Consider the following 22,977-nt stretch of genomic DNA (forward strand, 5'->3'; position numbering starts at 1 on the left):
GCCACTGGTTCTCGTTCTCTTTGTCACCTCTGGCCCTGTACATCATTGCCTACAGCCACCCTCAGAGCAGTAACTTGCCTCTCTCTCTCTCTCTCAATTAAAGTTAAATACACAATCAAAAATCAACAGTAAACATTCTACAAGTTTCAAAGGAATAGACCCATTTCAAATGTCATTATGGCTATGTACTGTGTTATAATGATGTGCAAATAGTTCAAGTGCAAAAGGGAAGACAAAAAAAAACATAAATATGGGTTGTATTTACAATGGTGTTTGTTCTTCACTGGTTGCCCTTTTCTTGTGCTGTGATGGCACACTGTGGTATTTTACCCAATAGATTTGTTGAGGAATTCTTTGTGGGTCTGTGTAATCTGAGGGAAATATGTCTCTCGAATATGGTCATACATTTGGCAGGAGGTTAGGAAGTGCAGCTCAGTTTCCACCGAATTTTGTGGGCAGTGTGCACATAGCCTGTTTTCTCTTGAGAGCAAGGTCTGCATATGGTGGCCTCTCTCAATAGCAAGGCCATGCTCACTGAGTCGTTACATCGTCAAAGCTTTCTTTCATTTTGGGTCAGTCACAATGGTTGGGTATTCTGCCAATGTGTGCTTTCTGTTTAGGGGCAAATATCATTTCAGTTTTTTAGTCGTAAATTCTTTCCAATGTGTCAAGTAAATATATTTTTGTTTTGTCATTATTTGATTGGGTCTAATTGTGTTGCTGTCCTGGGGATCTGTTTGTGGACAGAGCCCCAGGATAGGGGACTCTTCTCTAGGTTAAGCTGTCTATAGGTGATGGCTTTGTTATAGAAAGAATCTCTGTCTCTCTCTCAGCATCCAATTGGTCTGGGTCTGTCTGACTGATAGTTGGCTCAGGGCTCTCCAGGAGGCAATGCTTTGTAGGGACTAGGACTGGCTGGGGTAAGGATCACACCCACCAAAGCCCTAAAACAGACACACACCTCTTTCGATTCCTCACATTTCCAGGCAAGCAGCATCTTAGCTGGAGCGGAGCCCTCATTTAACGCTTGAAGGTGTTGATACCAGGGCACTAGCCAGGCTGCTAGTCAGTCACAATACAAAACCATTTGGAGATGGTGGCTCTCCATTGTGGTGAGAGGCAAAAGCCTCCGCCATCCAATTTTGGATTATAAATGGAGGGATTGGCGATGAAAAGAGGGTTTGGAGTGGTTCCAAACCATGGTCAGATCAGTTATTTTTATAAAAACCAACAAGGGCCTTGACTGAGGAGAGAATGAGTGTTGAGATTGCAGAACAGAGACCAGTTAATCTGGATTGATGTGTTCATAACTGATTTAGAACCTGTTTCCTATTTATTTTTGATTTTGATTTATTTCACCTTTATTTAACCAGGTAGGCTAGTTGAGAACATGTTCTCATTTGCAACTGGGACCTGGCCAAGATAAAGTGTAGCAATTTGACACATACAATAACACAGAGTTACACATGGAATAAACAAAACACAGTCAATAATACAGTAGAACAAAAGAAAACAAAAAGTCTATGTACAGTGAGTGCAAATTAGGTAAGTTAAGGAAATAGATTGGCCATGATGGCGAAGGAATTACAATATAGCAATTAAACACTGGAATTGTAGATCGGCAGAAGATGAATGTGCAGGTAGAGATACTGGGGTGCAAAGGAGCAAAATAAATAAATAAATACCCATATGGGGATGAGATAGGTAGATAGATGGGCTGTTTACAGATGGGCTATGTACAGGTGCAGTGATCTGTAAGCTGCTCTGACAGCTGGTGCTTAAAGCTAGTGAGGGAGATGTGAGTCTTCAGCTTCAGAGATTTTTGCAATTCGTTCCAGTCATGGGCAGCAGAGAACTGGAAGGAAAGACGACCAAAGGAGGAATTGGCTTTGGGGGTGACCAATGAGATATACTTACTGGAGCGTGTGCTACGAGTGGGTGCTGCTATGGTGACCAGTGAGCTGAGATAAGTCGGGGCTTTACCTAGCAGAGACTTGTAGATAACCTGTAGCCAGTGGGTTTGGCAACGAGTATGAAGCGAGGGCCAACCAACGAGAGCGTACAGGTCGCAATGGTGGGTAGTGTATGGGGCTTTGGTGACAAAACAGATGGCACTGTGATAGACTGCATCCAGTTTGTTGAGTAGAGTGTTGGAGGCTATTTTATAGATGACATCACCGAAGTCGAGGATCGGTAGGATAGTCAGTTTTACGAGGGTATGTTTGGTAGCATGAGTGAAGGATGCTTTGTTGCGATATAGGAAGCCGATTCTAGATTTAATTTTGGATTGGAGATGCTTAATGTGAGTCTGGAAGGAGAGTTTACAGTCTAACCAGACACCCAGGTATTTGTGGTTGCCCACGTATTCTAAGTCAGAGCCGTCCAGAGTACTGGACGGGCGAGCAGGTGCGGGCAGCGATCGGTTGAATAGCATGCATTTAGTTTGACTTGCACTTAAGAGCAGTTGGAGGCCACGGAAGAAGGGTTGTAAAAGCTCGTTTGGAGGTTAGTTAACACAGTGTCCAAGGAGGGGCCAGAAGTATACAGAATTTTGTCGTCTGCGTAGAGGTGGATCAGAGAATCACCAGCAGCAAGAGCAGCATCATTGATGTAGACAGAAAATAGTGTCAGCCCGAGAATTGAACCCTGTGGCACACCCAGAGACTGTCAGAGGTCCGGAAAACAGGCCGTCCGATTTGACACACTGAACTCTATCAGAGAAGTAGTTGGTAAACCAGGCAAGGCAATCATTTGAGAAACCAAGGCTGTCGAGTCTGCCAATAAGAATGTTGTGATTGACAGAGTCGAAAGCCTTGGCCAGGTCGATGAATACGGCTGCACAGTAATGTCTCTTATCGATGGCGGTTATGATGTCGTTTAGAACCTTGAGCGTGGCTGAGGTGCACCCATGACCAGCTCTGAAACCAGATTGCATAGCGGAGAAGATATGGTGGGATTCGAAATGGTCAGTAATCTGTTTGTTAACTTGGCTTTCGAAGACCTTAGAAAGACAGGGTAGGATAGATATAGGTCTGTAGCAGTTTGGGTCTAGAGAGTGTCACCCCCTTTGAAGAGGGGGATGACCGCGGCAGCTTTCCAATCTTTGGGAATCTCAGACGATGCGAAATAGAGGTTGAAGAGGCTAGTAATAGGGGTTGCAACAATTTTGGCAGATAATTTTAGAAAGAGTGTCCAGATTGTCTAGCCCGGCTGATTTGTAGGGGTCCAGATTTTGCAGCTCTTTCAGAACACCAGCTATCTGGATTTGGGTAAAGGAGAAATGGTGGGGGCTTTGGCGGGTTGCTGTGGAGGGTCCCGGGCAGTTGCCCGGGGTAGGGGTAGCCATGTGGAAAGCATGGTCAGCCGTAGAGAAATGCTTATTGAAATTCTCAATTATAGTGGATTTATCGGTGGTGACAGTGTTTCCTAGCCTCAGAGCAGTGGGCAGCTGGGAGGAGGTGCTCTTATTCTCCATGGACTTTACAGTGTCCCATAACTTTTTTGAGTTAGTACTACAGGATGCAAATCTCTGTTTGAAAAAGCTTGCCTTAGCTTTTCTAACTGCCTGTGTATATTTGTTCCTAACTTCCCTGAAGAGTTGCATATCACGGGGGCTATTCGATGCTAATGCAGAACGCCACAGGATGTTTTGTGCTGGTCAAGGGCAGACAGGTCTGGAGTGAACCAAGGACTATTTCTATTCTTAGTTTTAAAAAAATTGAGAGGGGCATGCTTATTGAAGATGGTGAGGAAGGCACTTTTAAAGAATAGCCAGGCATCATCTACTGACGAGATGAGGTCAATGTCATTCCAGGATACCCCGGCCAGGTCGATTAGAAAGGCCTGCTCGCAGAAGTGTTTTAGGGAGCGTTTGACAGTGATGAGGGGTGGTCGTTTGGTCGCAGACCCATTACGGATGCAGGCAATGAGGCAGTGATCGCTGAGATCTTGATTGAAAACAGCAGAATTAGTTAGGATGACATCTATGAGGGTGCCCGTGTTTACTGATTTGGGGTTGTACCTGGTAGGTTCATTGATCATTTGTGTGAGATTGAGGGCATCAAGGTTAGTTTGTGGGATGGCCGGGGTGTTAAGCATGACCCAGTTTAGGTCACCTAGTAGCACAAGCTCAGAAGATAGATAGGGGGCAATCAATTCACATATGGTATCGAGGGCAAAGCTGGGGGCAGAGTGAGGTTTATAGCAAGCGGCAACAGTGAGAGACTTGTTTCTGGAAAGGTGGATTTTTAGAAGTAGAAGCTCAAATTGTTTGGGTACAGACTTAGATAGCCCGCAGAGTTCTGTATTACTATATTTGCAGTAGATTGCAACACCGCCCCCTTTGGCAGTTCTATCTTGGTGGAAAACGTAATAGTTAGCAATGGAGATTTCAGGGTTTTTGGTGGTTTTCCTAAGCCAGGATTCAGACATGGCTAAGACATCTGGAGGTAAACCTAGGCATTGAGTAATGAAGAGAGAGATATAGTCTCTAGAGATGTTTGAAACCAGGTGATGTCATCGCATATGTAGGAGGTGGAACAACATGGTTGGTTAAGGCATATTGAGCAGGGCTAGAAGCTCTACAGTGAAATAAGACAGTAATCACTAACCAGGACAATAATGGACAAGGCATATTGATATTAGAGAGAGGCATGCGTAGCCAAGTGAACATATGGGTCCAGTGAGGGACATCTGCGGGGTTCCATGCCCCATACCGGCTGTATAAGGGGTCCGGATATTGTAGCCTAGGAGTATACTTCGGTGGTAGCACAGGAGCCCTGGCCGGGCTAGCTTCAAGCTAATTTGTGCTTGCTCTGGGATGGAAACGTTAGCCAGGAGTAGTCATCCGGGATTGCGGTTAGCTAGTTGTGAAGATCCAGATGAAAATGTTCAGTTTGCGGTAGGAATCCGGGGATAAAAATAACAGGTCCGTTATGCTCTGGTTAGAGTCACGTTGTTCGAACTGGCGAGAGCTTTCCGAGCTGAAGGTTAGCTGATGACCGCTGGCAATGGTTTGCTGACTGATAGCCAGTAGTTAGCTGGCTAGCTTCAGTTGAGGGATTCCAGATCCGAAGTAAATATAAATACTTTAGGGGAAAAAAGCAGATTCACGCCACATTGGGTGAGGCGGGTTGCAGGAGAGTATTTAGATGTTGAGGTTTAGCAAAATATTTTAAAGGATATGCAACGAAAAAGATGTAAAATTATATATACAAGGGACACGACAGGACAAAGACGTCTGACTGCTACGCCATCTTGGATTGGAGAAAAAGAAATCAGGTAACAGCATGGATGAAGAAGACTATGTACGGTACCAGTCAAATGTTTGGACACACCTACTCATTCAAGGGTTTTTCTTTATTTTTACTATTTTCTACATTGTAGAATAATAGTGAAGACATCAAAACATTGAAATAACACATATGGAATCATGTAGTAACCAAACAAAGTGTTAAACAAATCAAAATAGATTTTATATTTAAAATTCCTCAAAGGAGCCACTTTTTGCCTTGATGACAGCTTTGCACACTCCTGGCATTTTCTCAACCAGCTTCACCTGGAATGCCTTTCCAACAGTCTTGAAGGAGTTCCCACATATGCTGAGCACTTGTTGGCTGCTTTTCCTTCACTCTGTGTTCAAACTCATCCCAAACCATCTCAATTGGGTTGAGGTTGGGTGATTGTGGAGGCATGGTCATTTGATGCAGCACTCCATCACTCTCCTTCTTGGTCAAATAGCCTTTACACAGCCTGGAGGTGTGTTTGGTCATTGTCCTGTTGAAAAACAAATGATCGTCCCACTAAGCGCAAACCAGTTGGGATGGCATTTCGCTGCAGAATGCTGTGGTATCCATGCTGGTTAAGAGTGCCTTGAATTCTAAATAAATCACAGACAGTGTCACCAGTAAAGCACCCCCACACCATCACACCTCCTCCTCCACGCTTCACAGTGGGAACCACACATGCAGAGATCATCTGTTCACCTACTCTGCGTCTCACAAAGACACAGCGGTTGGAATTTTTGTTTAAATTGCACATTTGGACTCATCAGACCAAAGGACATATTTCCACTGGTCTAATGTCCATTGCTCATGTTTCTTGGCCCAAGCAAGTCTCGTCTTATTATGTGTCCTTTAGTAGTGGTTTATTTGCAGGAATTTGACCATGAAGGCCTGATTCATGCAATCTCCTCTGAATAGATGATGTTGAGATGTGTCTGTTACTTGAACTCTGTGAAGCATTTATTTGGGTCTAAAATGTCTGAGTTTGTAACTCTAATGAACTTATCCTCTGCAGCAGACATAACTCTAGGTCTTTTTTTCCTGTTGCGGTCGTCATGAGAGCCAGTTTCATCATAGCACTTGATGGTTTTTGCGATGAAGAAACTTTCAAAGTTCTTGAAATTTTCCGAACTGACTGACCTTCATGTCTTAAAGTAATGATGGACTGTAATTTCTCTTTGCTTATTTGAGCTGTTCTTGCCATAAAATGGTATTTTACCAAATAGGGCTATCTTCTGTATACCACCCCTACCTTTTCAAAACACAACTGATTGGCTCAAACACATTAAGAAGGATATAAATTCCACAAATGAACTTTTAACAAGGCACACCTGTTAATTGAAATGCATTCCAGGTACCTACCTCGTGAAGCTGGTTTAGAGAATGCCAAGAGTGTGCAAATATTTGAAGAATCTCAAATATAACATTTATTTTGATTTGTTGAACACTTTTTTGGTTACTACATGATTCCATGTGTGTTATTTCATAGTTTGATGTTTTCACTATTATTCTACAACGTAGAAAACAGTCAAAAAAATAAGAAAAACCTTGGAATGAGTAGGTGTGTCCAAACTTTTGACTGGTACTGTACATGTATTTCATTAAAGTATGGATGTACAAACAGAAAAGCAAGCCCAACAATACAGATGTGTCCAGAGGAAAACAAGCGAACTACACAACAGTGAGACAGAGTTAACGCCACCGTGCGCCCTACCCCCATTACCCCCATTAAGGGAACATATGTGATTTGTGTGTTGGTTTGTTTAATTGGCTGTTACCTTTAGAGGCCTAGAAGAGTGAGGACAGACCCAGTACAGACAGGACCCAGCTATAGTATTAATACGGGGCTAACGTTCAGGAGACACACAAGGCCAGATTTACTAGGGAAGTGAGAGATTACTAATAGTTAAAAGCACAGTTTGTGAAAAGGTCCTTTCTGCAGACTCTGAATAGTCATGTGGGGAGCATAAACCTTTCCATTGCCTCTCCACTCCAGTTCTGCCAAAGAACAGAATGCACAGTTGCATACACAAGCACACACATGCCTACACGCATATGCACAGTGCCAGGCAGTGCTGAAACATGGCAATGGCACCCAGGTGGAGCAGTAACTAGGCTCTCTGTCCCTGCCACATACACACACAGACAGATACAGACTCAGACACACACATACACGCTGCCCCTGTCTGCCTGCGGTAAGTTCCCTCCTGTGCGAGTCTGCTCCCATCAGATCAGGATCAGTCTAGGGCCAGATCAACTCTCTCCAGACACCTTCTATCACAACACTGTCTGTGGGGGGTGTTCAGTCAACACACACACACACACACACACACACTCTGTCTAAGCGAGCAGGAGCTGATGTCCTCCACCAAAGCCTGCACCATCAAACAACCAAAATATGTAAACTACAAGGATTCCTTCTGTGTTTAACATCATATAATACCATGTTAAATTTAAGTCCATGCTGTGAATCCCTACAGGTAAAGACAAAGTGGTCACTAGTCAGTGGATGTAAGGGGAGTGAGGTAAGTTGAGCCAAAATTTTATGAAGAGGTCATCATTTCATCAAGGCTTTGACAGAAGAAACCACATGGAAAAAGTGGTAAGGTCCCCAAAAATGTTTTTCATAAAGTCAGATGAATTATTGGGTTATAGGTTTCATGATGCCTGTATCTAAACCAAAGTATAAAGTTTTAAGATTGTTTTGTACTTCAGTTGGGGTCTCTATAAGCTACAATATGAGGTCCTAAAACTAGCATGAAAGTGCATCCTTGTAGCTGTGTGGGCTAATATAGTCAAAATGTTTGCCTTGGAGTAAATTTAGCCAATGGCCACCATATCCCATACAAATTATGATTACATTTTGACAGTTTTATGCATAATATGCATAGTGTTTTTGCAATGTGTCATGCATATGAACTCAAGATAGTGAACTTTTATTGTTACACAGAGCAGACATCATCACGCCTTGTGTATACAAACATTTAAAAAAGCACGGGTCTGGCCCCCCTTTGGGTTCTTGAGAGAGGAGCCAAGGATGTGAGAGAAGGGAAGAAGTCCATTTGAGCAGCAGCAAGGGATAAACAAATTGACTACGACACTGAAGAGGTACATTGACAAAAAAGAAAACAAACATGTATGTACCTGTGTCCGAAAGAGAACCTATGACATAATAGACGAGGTACACAAGTTCTGATGACATGGAGTCTAAGCTTGCTAAATATATCAAGAATCGTGCGGGCCAGTTTCATGGGCTTAGTAGCATCAAATGCAGAGAACTTGCCTATGAATTGGCAAATCAAAACAGCATCCCTGTCCCAGTCCACTGGTCAAAAAATTGAAGGGTATGTGATATTGAACAGAGCAATCCATATCTGAATGCAGACATACGTTTAAGATACACTAAGTGCACAAAACATTACGAACACCTTCCTAATATTGAGTTGCACCCCCTTTTGCCCTCAGACCAGCCTCAATTTGTCAGGTCAAATCAAATGTTATTTGTCACATGCTCCAAATACAGGTGTACACCTTTACCGTGAAATGTTTACTAAGAAGCCCTTAACAACAATGCAATTCAAGAAAGAGTTAAGAAAATATTTAATAAAAAAACTAATGTAAAAATAGTAAAATAAGAAGATAATAAACAGAGAGTAGCAGTAGTATAAAAACAAAGGGGGGGCATGTCAATATAAATAGTCTGGGTGGCCATTTTGATTAATTCAGCAGTCTTATGGCTTGGGGGTAGAAGCTGTTAACTACGGGATCGGTGTCGCTAAACCGGGGCGTTGTTGCTAACGTGCACTAATGTGACTAGAATGACGATGTAAGTAACAGAAAACTTTCCAGGACTTTCATAGACATGTCTTTAAGAAAGTGTAAAGCAATTCTTGTTTATCTAACTGCAGTGTCCAGTTTACAGTAGCTATTACAGTGAAACAAATACCATGCTGTTATTTGAGGAGAGGGCACAACAACAGAACATTTTTATCACGGCAACTGGTTTGATACATTCACCTCTGAAGGTAAATAATGTACTTATATTCAATAATCTTGCTCTGATTTGTCATCCTGAGAGTCCCAGAGATAAAATGTAGCATAGTTTTGTTGTAGGAACTGGGTTCTACAGTTTGAACCTCTGCTGTATCTGTCTCCACAACCATCATGCATGGCCATCTAGATGTGTGAAGGTTAGTATTTTTTCTGTAGGGAAGCTAATTATCCATCATTTATGACATTCCTGGATGTGTGTAAACATACAAAAATGCTATGGTAATAAAAATGTATGTTCTCTATAGTTATGTTTTTGAAAATGTATCAATTGACCAATTCGGCACATTTGGGCAAACTCCTGGCAGACTTGTTACAAAATATAGTGTAGTAATGTAATACTTCACTGGATCAGTCTGAAACTTTGTACACACACTGCTGCCATCTGTTGGCCAAGTTCTAAATTACACCAAGACTTTATCTGGATATATGGCCTTTCTCTTCCATTTCAAAGATGATGGAACAACAACAAAAAATGAAAAACATGTTTTATCTTTTACCAGGTGTTGTGTTCTCCTACATTAATTTCACACTTCCACAATCTTCAAAGTGTTTCCTTTCAAATATGGTATCAAGAATATGCATATCCTTGCTTCAGGTCCTGAGCTACAGGCAGTTAGATTTGTGTATGTAATTTTAGGTGGAAATTGGAAAAAAGGGTTCGATCCTTGGAGCCTTTTGTTCCTAGACTTGGTGCTCTGGTACCAATTGCTGTGCGATAGCAGAGAGAACATGACTTGGGTGACTGGAGTCTCTGACAATTTTTTGGGCCTTCCTCTGACAGCGCTTAGTATATAGGTCCTGGATGGCAGGAAGCTTGGCCCCAGTGATATACTGGGCCGTACACACGACCCTCTGCGTCTTACGGTCGGATGTCGAGCAGTTGCCATACCAGGCTGTGATGCAACCGGTCAGGATGCTCTCGAGGGTGCAGCTGTAGAACTGTTTGAGGATCTGGGGACCCATGCCAAATATTTTCAGTCTCCTGAGCGGGAAAAGGTGTTGTCGTGCCCTCTTCACGGCTTTCTTGGTGTGTTTGGACCATGATAGTTTGTTAGTGATGTGGACACCAAGGAACTTGAAACTCTCAACCCGCTCCACTACAGCCCCATAGATTGTGAATGGGGGCATCATGTTCGGCCCTCCCTTTCCTGTAGTTCCATTTGATTTCAATCACTTTTCTAACGCATCCCTTTTGATTTGAACAAAACTTTCCATACATTTTGCCCATGGTAGAAGAGGTCAGAAAGTGACTTCTTGAACTGAATGCCAAAACATTTAGGTGATCGAGGTGCTCAAAGTTGACCCATGTTGCATACACCACCCTACCATGGACATCTTCATCACGGGAAAAGATAAACAGTTGAGCTTGATTTTATTTAAAAGCTTACAAACAGGTTGGTCAAACTATTTTCTAATTTATTGAAAAGCATTTTTTTTTTAAATTTAAACTGTAATTTTCTAACCTTTATAACGTAAATTATTTTTTTTAAACAAAGTGAGATTTTCTTCATCTTCTCAAATGTTTTAGCTTAGACCTTATTTTACATCATCTGAGGTGTTTGTGCAACATACTGAATACAGGGTGAGTGTCATTTCAATCATACTGTAGAAATAATTCATAGAATGGACATATCCTTTCAGAACACTAATTAAGCTGGTACATCATTGAAATGTCATTTTAACCTACAATTACTACCACAAAGATAGCTGCCGGTCAACCCACTGTCGAATGTCAACTTAAATGGAAATGTATATTGTATTATCTATATTTCGATGATTTCAATAGGTTACCTGTGGAATATTAACAGTATGATTTCAAACAACTGATATTCCAATTAAAGTCAACAGTCTCTAATGTGTGAACTTCCAACCATCTTTGTGCTACCATTTGAAAGTTTACATTTAAATGTTATTCCCATTTTAGTAAATTTATGAGCCAAAACATATCCACATTTTTGTATCTTAAAAAAAACATTTTTAGATAATTGACATTAAAGGTAAAACAACTATGAAGACATGGATGTATCTTGGTCACTTAGAAGGCACTTTTATCCAAATCGACTCACAGTAAGTGCATTCATCTTAAGATACTGTAGCTAGTTGAGACAACCACATATCACAGTCGTAGTAAGTACCGGTTTCCCTCAATACAGAGGTTATCAGTAGGAAAAGACAGGGTGCAAGTTTTATTTTTGGGCACTTCGATCTCCTAAATGTTTTGGTATTCAGGTCCCAAAAGTTAGTTTCTGACCACTTCCACCATGGGAAAATATGTATACTGTAGGTTTCGTTCAAATCAAAAGGTCAAAATGTCAAAACTATTTGGAAATCAAATGGAACGCCCCTAGTCCCTAAAGCGAATAAACAGAGTTTTATTCGACTGATAATAGCAAACTAAGGATGGAATTACTAAAATGTGACTAACATGCTGACCACACCGCTCACATCGTGTACATGAGCATTGCTAAATAAATGTACACCTACATGTTATTCAATCACTGCACACACACACTGCTCGCGGGTATCAGCGAGTCTCTGCGTGGCCAGGCGCTAAAATATAAATTGGTTCTATTTGTGACGCTCAACACTCTGAAAGTCCGGCCTCTCCCATCTCCTCATTGGTTTTTAGGAGCATATACGTGGGTGATTGAAAGATGAACTTAGGTCCACACTCCGGTAGGTTGTAGTAATGCTAGTTGGTTGCCAACCGCCATATAAAGTCCAAAGAAGAAAAAGAAGCCTTAAGGAAGGAGGAGAGATGACGAGAAAAACAGATTTGGTTTACCGTTTTATCTGTGGATTAATTGTCGGAGTTGAGCATCTTGTGCATTTCAGGTAAAATAACAACCCAATGTTTATATACCAGGACAAACTAGCTAGCAACAGCAAGCTAGCTAGCTAAATTGCCATAAATGTTCAATGCTTTTTGACCTGTCCCCAAATTAATATAATTGGTTCAGAGTTTGTTTTGATATTTCAACCTGTGTGTCCTGATCGCTTCTGGTGTGGGTGAACAAAATCAATGTGCGCACGATGGCGTGCGTTCGGTTTGGTCAGCATGTAAGACTAAAATGTATTTTAGTCATAAAGACTAATTCTAAAATAGCTGGGGGCAATAGTCATTTAGACAGGTTACCTTGGCGGTCTTGGGCACAGGGACTATGGTGGTCTGCTTGAAACATGTAGGTATTACAGACTGGGTCAGGGAGAAGTTGAAAATGTCAGTGAAGACACTTGCCTGCTGATCAGAGCATGAGTATGTGTCCTGGTAATCCATCTGGCCCTGCGGCCTTGTGAATTTTAACTTGTTTAAAGGTCTTACTCACGTCAGCTACGGAGAGCGTGATTACACAGTCATCCGGAACAGATGGTGCTCTCACGCATGGTTCAGTGTTGCTTCCCTCGAAGCGAGCATAGAAGGCATTTAGCTCATATGGTAGGCTCAAGTCACTGGGCAACTTGCGGCTGGGTTTGTGATAGTTTGCAAATAAATAAATATGAAGACATTGATTCGTAAGACAATAGTAGAACAAGGTGAGCGCACACACACACACACACACACACACACACACACACACACACACACACACTGCACCCTCCCACCCTCTCTGTGCTGTAGATCCCATTACACCAGCAGGCAGTAGAAGTAAGTTCCAATGGCAGCAGAAGTATGTATTGATCTGTTAGACTTGGCTCAATCTGGGACTGAACTTTATCACAAACACTGTACAACTCTGAACAAAACCTCTGATGTGACTAAAGAGAGAACAGACTGAGTATTGAGCTATTTCCAGTGTGATCTCCTATTCATTTCAATTTCTAATTCACAATGCCTTTGTTTTCTCTCAATCTTGCTTCCATTCTATTCCACTTATTTGCATTCTGTCTGTGATTATAATTGATTTCACATGCCCCCTCTTCTGAAAATGTCATCCATAATTCTCTGTGGTTGCAGGCTGAAAATGGAGTGTCCACTGACCCATTTGCACCAGATACAAAGAAACAGACAACACATCTGATTATAGCGACTAGACCTCATGTCTGTATATGTCTCTCTCTGTGTCTGTCTCTCTCGCATGTGTGGTCAAACCCACCCCTCTTCCAGCTCCATCCTTCAGTCCCCAACAATATAGTAATGAGGGGAGGGATGGGGGGAGGAAGGGAGAGGAATACATATCCCTCTGCCTTATAACACGCTATTCCTGGACACACACACACACACAGGACAGACAAACACACACACACTAGAGTAAAGTGGGAGGCAGCTACACCACCCAAACAACTACCTCTCAACTTGCTCTCAACAGCACCTGGGTGCAGGTGACAGGGGATAGACAGTGGAGGGTAGGAGGGTGTGTGTGTGTGTGTGTGTGTGTGTGTGTGTGTGTGTGTGTGTGTGTGTGTGTGTGTGTGTGTGTGTGTGTGTGTGTGTGTGTGTGTGTGTGTGTGTGTGTGTGTGTGTGTGTGTGTGTGTGTGTGTGTGTGTGTTAGAAGGAATCTCTTTAAGCACCATAACTGTTCCATGTCTCTGTCCCTCAGTGCAGTCTCTGACCTTGTTACTGAGCAGTATTCAGATAGAGAGGTGTCACTTACCGGATGCCTGCCCTGAGGGTACATGGTCCCAGGAGAGGAGATGCTCACGGTCTGTTTGATGGCCAGGTCAGAGCCCGTCCCCTGGCCCTCCACTCCTCTACCAGAAACACAGCCGAGTCCAGATCTCTGCTCCTGCTCTGGTCTGGGCTCAGGCAAGGCTGGAAAGAGTAGTCCTCTTCTTTCTGTTCCTCTCTGTCTGTCTCTCCAACACGGGAACCTGTCGACACAGCTGGGAGAGCTCAGTCCGTCAGTGCATCCTACAAGTCTCACGGTAAAACGGATCCCCAAACTCCTTTTCCTTCTTTCCGTCGCGTCTCCTCGGTGTAACCAAAGTCACACTCTCCTTTCGCTCTGACTCTCTCGCTCTGTGATCAGTTAGAGTCCACGCGTGAAACTCGAGCGTTACACCTAAGTACCCCCCCTTCCCTGTCCCTTCACCAACAAGATACAAACACTACACTACACACCTCCATCCAAATACACCAACAATCTACAGTAACTCCCCTTTTCTTCTTATAGGAGAGCACAGAACCCGAAACTGAAGGGTTGGCTTGTCAGTTGGAATAGAAAAGAAAAAGAAGAGGGAGAAAAAACAGTGAGAGAGAGAGAGCTTTGTTTTTAATCTAAATCTGAAGGGGAAAAAACACAGGAAAGCAGGAAAGAACAGCAGGTCACTAGAAGATCCAGCAGGCTTTTCAGCAGCGAGCCCTAGACTGTAATATATTGTGCCTGTTGGCTTCAACACAAACACAACAGCATGCTAAAGCTCTACTTAAGGTGGAGCGACCGAGATAGAGACACAGACACTGAGATAGCTAGAGATACCCTTTCAATTGTGGTCAGATGGACAAAGCAATCAGCCATGCACAAAGAGACAGGCACAGAGACACACATCCTCACACACTATCGTTACAGATATGAGTGCACACACATAAACAAAACACACAAACGCACACAAATACAGATAATTAGTCATTCTGAGAAGATAAAGGACCTGTCTGTATTCTCGTTCGTTCGCCGTTCGCATGCACAAACAGAAACACACACATATTATAAATACATCAGATGTAAATAACAGCATCTTGAGACATTTGAATATTGTAGAGGTTATTTCAGCCCAGACCTGTTTGTTAAAGGGTATTATTTCCATAAGTAAGTAATCCCACCATTTGGCTATAGGCTAGATGAGTTTACTGAGGGCAGCTTCGCTGTTGAACTTGATCAACCAGGAATTAATCCCTTACGATTGAACATCCCTCTCTCATGGCTTCCATGACCCGTACAAGTAAAGAACACACAGGCAGACAGACACGCACACATCTCTTACGGCATCTTGAAAAAGAGGTCACCTGACAGGTAAAGCTCTTTTCATTTTTACACAACTGAAGTTTACAATAACTAAGGCATTTGATACACTAAAGCCCCGATAATAGGTGAAATAACACACCTGGACCTCAGATAGCCTAACTGTGCTGCACATCAACACTTCTCTCTTACAGTCAGTAACTAGCGTTTTTCATATCCCTGTTAACCTTCACACCCCTCTCTCATTCTTTATCCATCCATCTCTTATTGGTCTTCATCTTACACACTTCATCATCCAATAACTAATTTCCCACCCCACCCCCTCCTGTCTCTCTAGCTCATTCTCCCTCCCTCCCTCCCTCCCTCCCTCCCTCCCTCCCTCCATCTGAGAGGTGGTATTACCTTACCCTCCTCCCAGGCAGGTAGGGGATTGCACTAATCATGGTTATCTCGGCAGGTAATTATTCACATGACTCTGAGTCTATTTCCCTGGGAGAGCTGATCAGGAGCACAGGGTTCAAGGCTGATAGGCTGATGAGCTGTCTAATCTACACAGGGCTGACTGGGTGGTGCTGGATAAACAGGGCTGGGTGCCGGCTTAATAGGTATGAGTGTTTCTGTCTATTAAGGCACCTTGAGATGAGCCTGACAACACCTAAGTATAGTGACCAGTATGGTGGTCAGACTTGTTGGTGGTACCAGTGCTTTTGACCAGTGTTTGTGATACACCATACTCAAGTCTAAACTGCCCTTATCCCATTCACTAACCCCTCCTTCTCCCACTGACCCCTCTACCTTCTCTTGCAGAGTATAATGTAGGTTACTTAATCAAGTCACACTTACATATTCTATTCTTATTTTACCAAACTGTATTAACTTGAATGATGTCAGATGGTGATTTATAGAAACACAATAAACAGAAGATTCAATCTGTATTGTATGTGTAGTGAACCTGCATGCAGCATTGGCCTTTGATGTATCTATAAGAGCCATTTGAATAGTAATTTAATGGCAGCTCCCTAATGACTAAGGTTTTCTGTGTACATGTTTTCAGTCTGCATCAATCTCACCTCTCAATTTCATAGGTAAACTCAACAAATCCCAAAGGTTCTATATGTAGGCCTATTGAGAGGTGAGAGGTGAGCTTTGAACCTCAAATTACCTCAACTAACCGGTGCCCCTGCACATTGACTCTGTACCGGTATCCCCTGTATATAGCCTCGCTATTGTTATTTTACTGCTGCTCTTTATTTGTTTATTTTATTTCTCATTTTATTTAGGTATTTTTCTTAAAACTGGTTAAGGGCTTGTAAGTAAGCATTTCACTGTACGATCCACACTTGTTGTATTCGGCGCATGTGACAAATCAAATTTGATTTGAACCTACCTGTCTGATCACAGTGTGCATAATGATCATAGTTTAACTATAGTCAACAATGCAGCCGCATTATCATATTTCTATAACATACACAAGCACATTGAAACTGTATCAGATTGCAAACATATTTAACTTGGCAGTAACGATTCTTCATCAGTAAACCTAAACAGGTGAGTTTTCCGCAATTTTCTTCCAAAAGTCATGCATGTAATGTTAGGTTGTTATCTAAGCACTATAACTTCACTCGAATTGATCGATATAAACATGTCTAGGCTATAGGAGAAAAATGACAGCCCTAGATGTAAACAACTATGTAAATGTAACATAACTGCGCGATGAGACAGGCATTATCTTCGAGAAATTATATCCGCCTCTGAGGAGATTCAATTTGAGGAAAGGAGAACATACAAATACTTCAAGACCACCTTAAAAGCTTGCCGCTGTAAAAACTGTCTAATCGTTCTATGATTGGCCGAGCTTGGTGCCTACTCTAGCCAATAAGCAATACATTGTCCCACGTTGGGTATTGACATCATAGGAAAATTCGGACCAATCATGGTTCGGATGTCCAATGACTGGTTGCGGGCAATGGAGGGGGAGTTGAAGAGTCTGTGGGGATTGTGGGCATTGAAGTTCCAATTATTATACTCACACACACACACACACACACACACCCCTTCACAGACTCCCGCTGTCAGTCACGCTACATAAATGCTCAGTAAATTCCGCCGTTAATTTAAATCCTTCTTTTCCTAAACTGAGCGGGAAAGCTCCCTACTCGTGTCCACAGTCCGAATTAAAGATTAGAAATGTAGTGAGGAAGACTGAAAAAATTACACTTACGTTCATTTCAAAGCAGAAAGTAATGATTCTGTTTACAGTATTCTCATATGAGACCAAGACCATTATGCCATGCACATGGACAGAATATAATGAGGTGTGTGCAGTGGTGAGGGTATATGCCGTATACCCACGAATTTTTCAGTGGGCATTGCGTATGCTCACTTAATCCTCATTGATAGGTATCAGAGTAGTGTAGTAGAGGTATATGCCATATCAATTAACAGGGCTGATGGAACAGATCGGAATGTTTATCTTAAAATGTTGATAAACTATAATTAATTCACATTTTAGGCGCAGGAATGTACACTTCGCAGTAGGCCTACGCGTGAATATTCCAAAATGCAATTTGCGGGAAAACACCGTTCTAAAATGCGCACAGCACACGCAAGCGGTTTCATGGATAGAGATGGAAATATGTGTTAGAAATAGGGGGGATTTAAAGATGCAACAACTATCATGGGTTGCTAATATGATTAGGATAATGCCTTTATATATAGTGATGCCAATGATAGGCCTAACTGTCTCATGGTTGATGGAAATGCTTTCCCGAACTCTATTAAATGTTTACTAGTTACAAAATAGCCTATCAGAATAGCCTATCAGAATATCATGATTAGAATATCATGATTAGGCCTATTTGCATCGGTCCAGTGGCCATTTATTTTGCAAACTCAAGTCTCATGTGCTACAGAATCACCACTCAATCAAACAATAGTGCTAGGTGCCTGCACACTTGAAATAGAGGGTAACTACCCTTAAAAATATATGTTAAAGTCGTCTCCTGATGTGGCATAGTTATGGACTTTGAAAAATAAGTGTTACTTTAAGAACAAAAAACTGAAAAAAATAGGAGAAAATCTGACACCTGTGAATTTCTGACTAATATATATTTCAATAGGAGACCTACTGCACAGTACAGCTTGGGTTGGTCTGACTGTGAAAGACCAATATGTGATTTATCCTTTTAGGTCATTCAGAGTGTATGTCACTGTTTCTCATAGAATTTTTCACACAGGGCTCCTTTCCTACGCTGGGCAGGCCATTTGATTAGTTTGTGGCAAAATGTGAGTATATCCACTTCTCCAGGCACCACTACACCACTGGGTGTGTCTGTTATTTTTGTTCTGTCAACATGAGAAGATAGAAGTCAGCAAGGACTCTCTTTACTGTACGTTTTTGCATCTGCAACCTATAGCTAGCTGTAATATAAATCATAGAGACTAACATTTGTTGATGCAGTACTCCGTAGTTTGTATTTCTATCATGTTACTGTAAAGCAACACAGCGCTTTGAACTCACTCCAGCTGTCTGCTTTGAAAGCATTCCTGTTTGAAACAGTGTTGTCACTCTGTTCCTGTCTGTGACTGTGTTACCTGCTGCACATGCACGCACGCAGGCACACCCACACCCACACACACGCACACACACACAAAAACACACGCACGCAACCAAAGGGAGTCACACACACACACACTTGTCAGAGAGCATCGATCACTCTGATAGATGGGGCTTATTCCCTGAGTGAGTATGTTTGTCACCTCTGGCCCTGTACCTCATTGCCTATAGCCACCCTCAGAGCAGTGACTCATCTCTCTCTTCCTCCACACTCTCTCTATCAGATCTCTCTCTTTCTGTGCCTGTCTCCCCTCTCTCTCACTCGTTCTATCTCTCTACTCTTCACTTGTTGCCTCCCTCCCATGTGTGTGAAAGTCAATCTGACAGGGCATGTTTCACTATAATGATACTTCTGTTTACAACTCCATCAAGAGGAGAACAAATTCCACCTCTCATTCTCCAGGCAGGTTCTCTCTGCTCTGAACTCAGCAGCTACTCCTTAGTTCACAGTAGCACACATTAAACTGTTGCAGATTTCAACCTCATAGGACAAACACAGTACCAGTCAAAGGTTTGGACACAGCTACTCGTTCCAGGGTTTTTCTTTATTTTTACTATTTTCTACATTGTAAAAACAAGACATCAAAACTGTGAAATAGCAAATATGGAATCATGTAGTAACTTTAAAAGTGTTGAATAAATCAAAATGTATGTTAGATTCTTCAAAGTAGCCACCCTTGGCTTTGATGACAGCTTTGCATTCTCTCAACCAGCATCACCTGGGATGCTTTTAAAGCAGTCTTGTAGTAGTTCCCACATATGCTGAGCACTTGTTGGCTGCTTTTCCTTCACTCTGCGGTCCAACTTATCCCAAACCATCTCAATTGGTTTGAGGTCTGGTGATTGTGGAGGCCAGGTCATCTGATGCAGCACTCCATCACTCTCCTTCTTGGTCAAATAGCACTTACACAGTCTGGAGGTGTGTTTGGTCATTGTCCTATTGAAAAACAAATGATAGTCCTGTCATGCCAAATAGTTCCCCCCTCTAAATCACAATGGAATTCAATGAGTTCTAGCTTGTGTTGCTAAAGCTTGCAAAATTCGGACCGGATTACGTAATGAACCAAAGCGTACGTTGCGAGGCTGGTTGCTTGGCTCTATTTTACCACGTAGCGGCCGCGATGGAAGGAGGACCCCGGCAGTTCTAGTTCTATTTCACCTGGCTCAGTCCGCGCAGAACTATTACCTCAGAATTATTCTCCAATGACAGTGTTTTTGACGGCGACAACCTTCTGACTACCTTCTGCTTCAGAGGACCGAAAAGAGTGGAAAGATAACACTATTTCTTTACCATATGTATTTTTTTGTTTATATACAAAAATATTGTTAAATAGGAATAAGTAATTTAAGCTGTTTTTATGTTGATTTTATATTGACATTGCTAGCTACTTATATACCTCAGCCAGACAGTTTTATTTAGCTAAAAAAATCTAGCTAGTTAACTGTTATCGTAGCTGCTTTCTGTTTGTATGCAGCTTGCACTTCAATGGCATCCCTCGAGGAGATTTTATTTTATCTTTTCAACCAGGCGAAGTATTGTGAAGGCACCACTGATCTCGACAAGAGGCCCAACATTCATAGGGGGCAGAGAAATTCACAATTCAAGCCAACCATCTTCACCAGTTGGAGCAGTTGGACGGTCGACCACAGAGAGCCCTGACGCCCTACACTTACTTCAGTGAAGCCCGTGAGTCAAAGTATGTTAAGCTTTTGGTTGACATTTGATAAAGCAAGAAATGTTAGTTATGCTGAGCTCATAAAAATTGACCTCTTCAATTGACCTCTCCAAATGACTTTAGGACATTCAACTATCTGAGCCACCCAGGAGGTATTTCATCCACCAGAGCCAGTTTGGATCAGTCTGATTCTCTGTGCGCTGAGTCGAAAGGGGAGCAGGTTGAGGTAGGCTACACTTTCAAAAACTGTTGAGAAGTATATCTCCCCTTCATAACACTGCACTAATCCATCACATGCTCTCAGAAGTGACTTGTGTCAGACTGGAGGAACAGAGGCAGGTAAGTCCAATCACTGGACTAGAAGACACTAGTGAGGTTCTCATCCTTTAACCCTTTCTCTCCTTTCCCTCCAGACGAAATTCTGCATCTAGTGACGTCTGATTGCCCAACAATCTGCCCACTCATTCCATCCCCTCCTCCATCTCATTGCATCATTTAAAGCTACTGCTATTGTCATGTTGTCATTATTTGCTAATTAAGTTTGCTAGCCGTATCATACTGGACACATAATATTTGAGATACACAGATGAACTAAAAACACTAGCCCTGCAAACACTCGGGAACAAAGAGAGCAGCAGTGCCTGGACTTCGCAGTCCCCCTCTTCAAGTCCCCCTTCCGAGACTGTTGTTGAGAACAAGTGACAGGCAGAACCTCACAACCACACATCACCCACCTCTCTATCACACACACCAGAATTAAGTATTTCAGTCTGAATGCCATGTGAGTGGACAAAAAATAATCTGTGAAAATAAATGAATGACAAAAACTTAAACGTTGCTGTATTAAAATCTGAAATATTGTTGGTTTTCACAGCTGTTTCACAAGGTGGTCATTGTAAGTTGTACGGTATCCTTTGATGGTATTTATTTGTTCCATATTATTCATTGTTGTATCCTAGGACCTACAATAAATACATATATATTCAACCACAAGGGTGTACTAATGTGCTATGCGAGATATAAATATTTTTATCATAATAGAGTTAGTTAGCCTAGTGATTAGAGTATTGGGCCAGTAACTGAAAGGTTGCTGGATCGAATCTGCGAGCTGACAAGTTAAAAAAACGGTCGTTCTGCCCCTGAACAAGACAGTTAACCCACTGATCCCCAGTAGGCCGTCATTGTAAATAAGAATTTGTTCTTAACTGACTTGCCTAGTTAAATAAAGGTTAAATACGTTTAAAAAAAATAAAGGCCTGATTCACACCGTCTCCTCTGAACAGCTGCTGTTGAGATGTGTCTGTTACTTGAACTCTGTGAAGCATTTATTTGAGCTGCAATTTCTGAGGCTGGTAACTCTAATGAACTTATCCTCTTAAGACCCAGGTAACTCTGGGTCTTCCTTTCTTGTGGTGGTCCTCATGAGAGCCAGTTCCATCATAGCGTTTGATGGTTTTTGAGACTGCACTTGAAGAAACTTCTTGAAATGTTCCGGACTGACTGATCTTCATGTCTTAAAGTGATGATGGGCTGCCGTTTGTCTTTGCTTATTTCAGCTGTTCTTGCCATAATATGGACTTGGTCCTTTACCAAATAGGGCCATCTTCCCTGGCCACCCCCTCACAACACAACTGATTGGCATTAAGAAGGAAATTAATTCCACAAATTCACTTTTATCAAGGCACACCTGTTAATTTAAATTCATTCCAGGTGACTACCTCATGAAGCTGGTTGAGAGAATGCCAAGAGTGTGCAAAGCTGTCATCAAGGCAAATGGTGACTACTTTGAAGAATCTCAAATATAAAATATATTTTGATTTGTTTAACACATTTTTGGTTACTACATGATTCCATATGTGTAATTTCATAGTTTTGATGTCTTCACTATTATTCTACAATGTAGAAAATAGTACAAATAAAGAAAAACCATTGAATGAGTGGGTGTGTCTTAACTTTTGATTCCAAACTTTTGAAATCAAAGTGACGTGAACAGTGTCTTTCTGCAATGTTTTTTTTTACCCATTCTACCGAGAGCTATATCGGTCCGCTAATACTGGACTAGTAAAGGCCCAGTGCACTACTTTTTATATTTTTCAGGGGGTGCTGCAGCACCCTCAGCACCCCTGCTTCCCACGGCTATAACCAGCAGTGCAAACATTTGGCTATTTGGGTGTGTTCGTGTGTTTTCACAAGGTAAATTCCCCTTCCTGTCTGTGTGCTCAAGGGCATGTGTGAGACTTAGTCTGTCACACTGCCATAATTAGGTTTATCCCACTTATTTCCTGTTGGATTTGTGGGTCGGGGTGCACTGTTAAGCTTGTACAAATGTGCTGCATGTGTGTGTGTGTCCGTGCGTGTGTGTGTACATACGCGTGCGAGTGTGTGTGTATGTATGTTGAGGTGGTCACTGTTTTGATATGAATGTGGAGAATCTCCAGGAAATGAGACACAC

At 42.1% G+C, this 22,977-nt stretch overlaps 1 protein-coding gene and 1 long non-coding RNA gene across 5 annotated transcripts in view; one reads left to right on the plus strand and one right to left on the minus strand.

Moving 5' to 3' along the window:
* LOC118363036 (transducin-like enhancer protein 4) overlaps nt 1–14,647 on the minus strand; it is a 116,588-nt gene extending 101,941 nt beyond the window's left edge. For all 4 annotated transcript variants that reach the window (XM_052457091.1, XM_052457092.1, XM_052457098.1 and 1 more), the window contains exon 1: nt 13,929–14,647. In XM_052457091.1, coding sequence (XP_052313051.1) covers nt 13,929–13,952 — 24 coding nt within the window. In that variant the 5' untranslated portion in view covers nt 13,953–14,647. The remainder of the gene's footprint in view (nt 1–13,928) is intronic.
* LOC127906180 (uncharacterized) lies at nt 8,994–21,405 on the plus strand. The gene is made up of 4 exons (XR_008060557.1): nt 8,994–9,108; nt 20,378–20,546; nt 20,649–20,751; nt 20,939–21,405. It is a non-coding gene; the product is annotated as an uncharacterized LOC127906180 (long non-coding RNA).
* Nucleotides 21,406–22,977: the final 1,572 nt, after the last annotated feature.

This window comes from Oncorhynchus keta, chromosome 1, assembly GCF_023373465.1.
Source record: "Oncorhynchus keta strain PuntledgeMale-10-30-2019 chromosome 1, Oket_V2, whole genome shotgun sequence".
Classification (NCBI taxonomy): domain Eukaryota; kingdom Metazoa; phylum Chordata; class Actinopteri; order Salmoniformes; family Salmonidae; genus Oncorhynchus; species Oncorhynchus keta.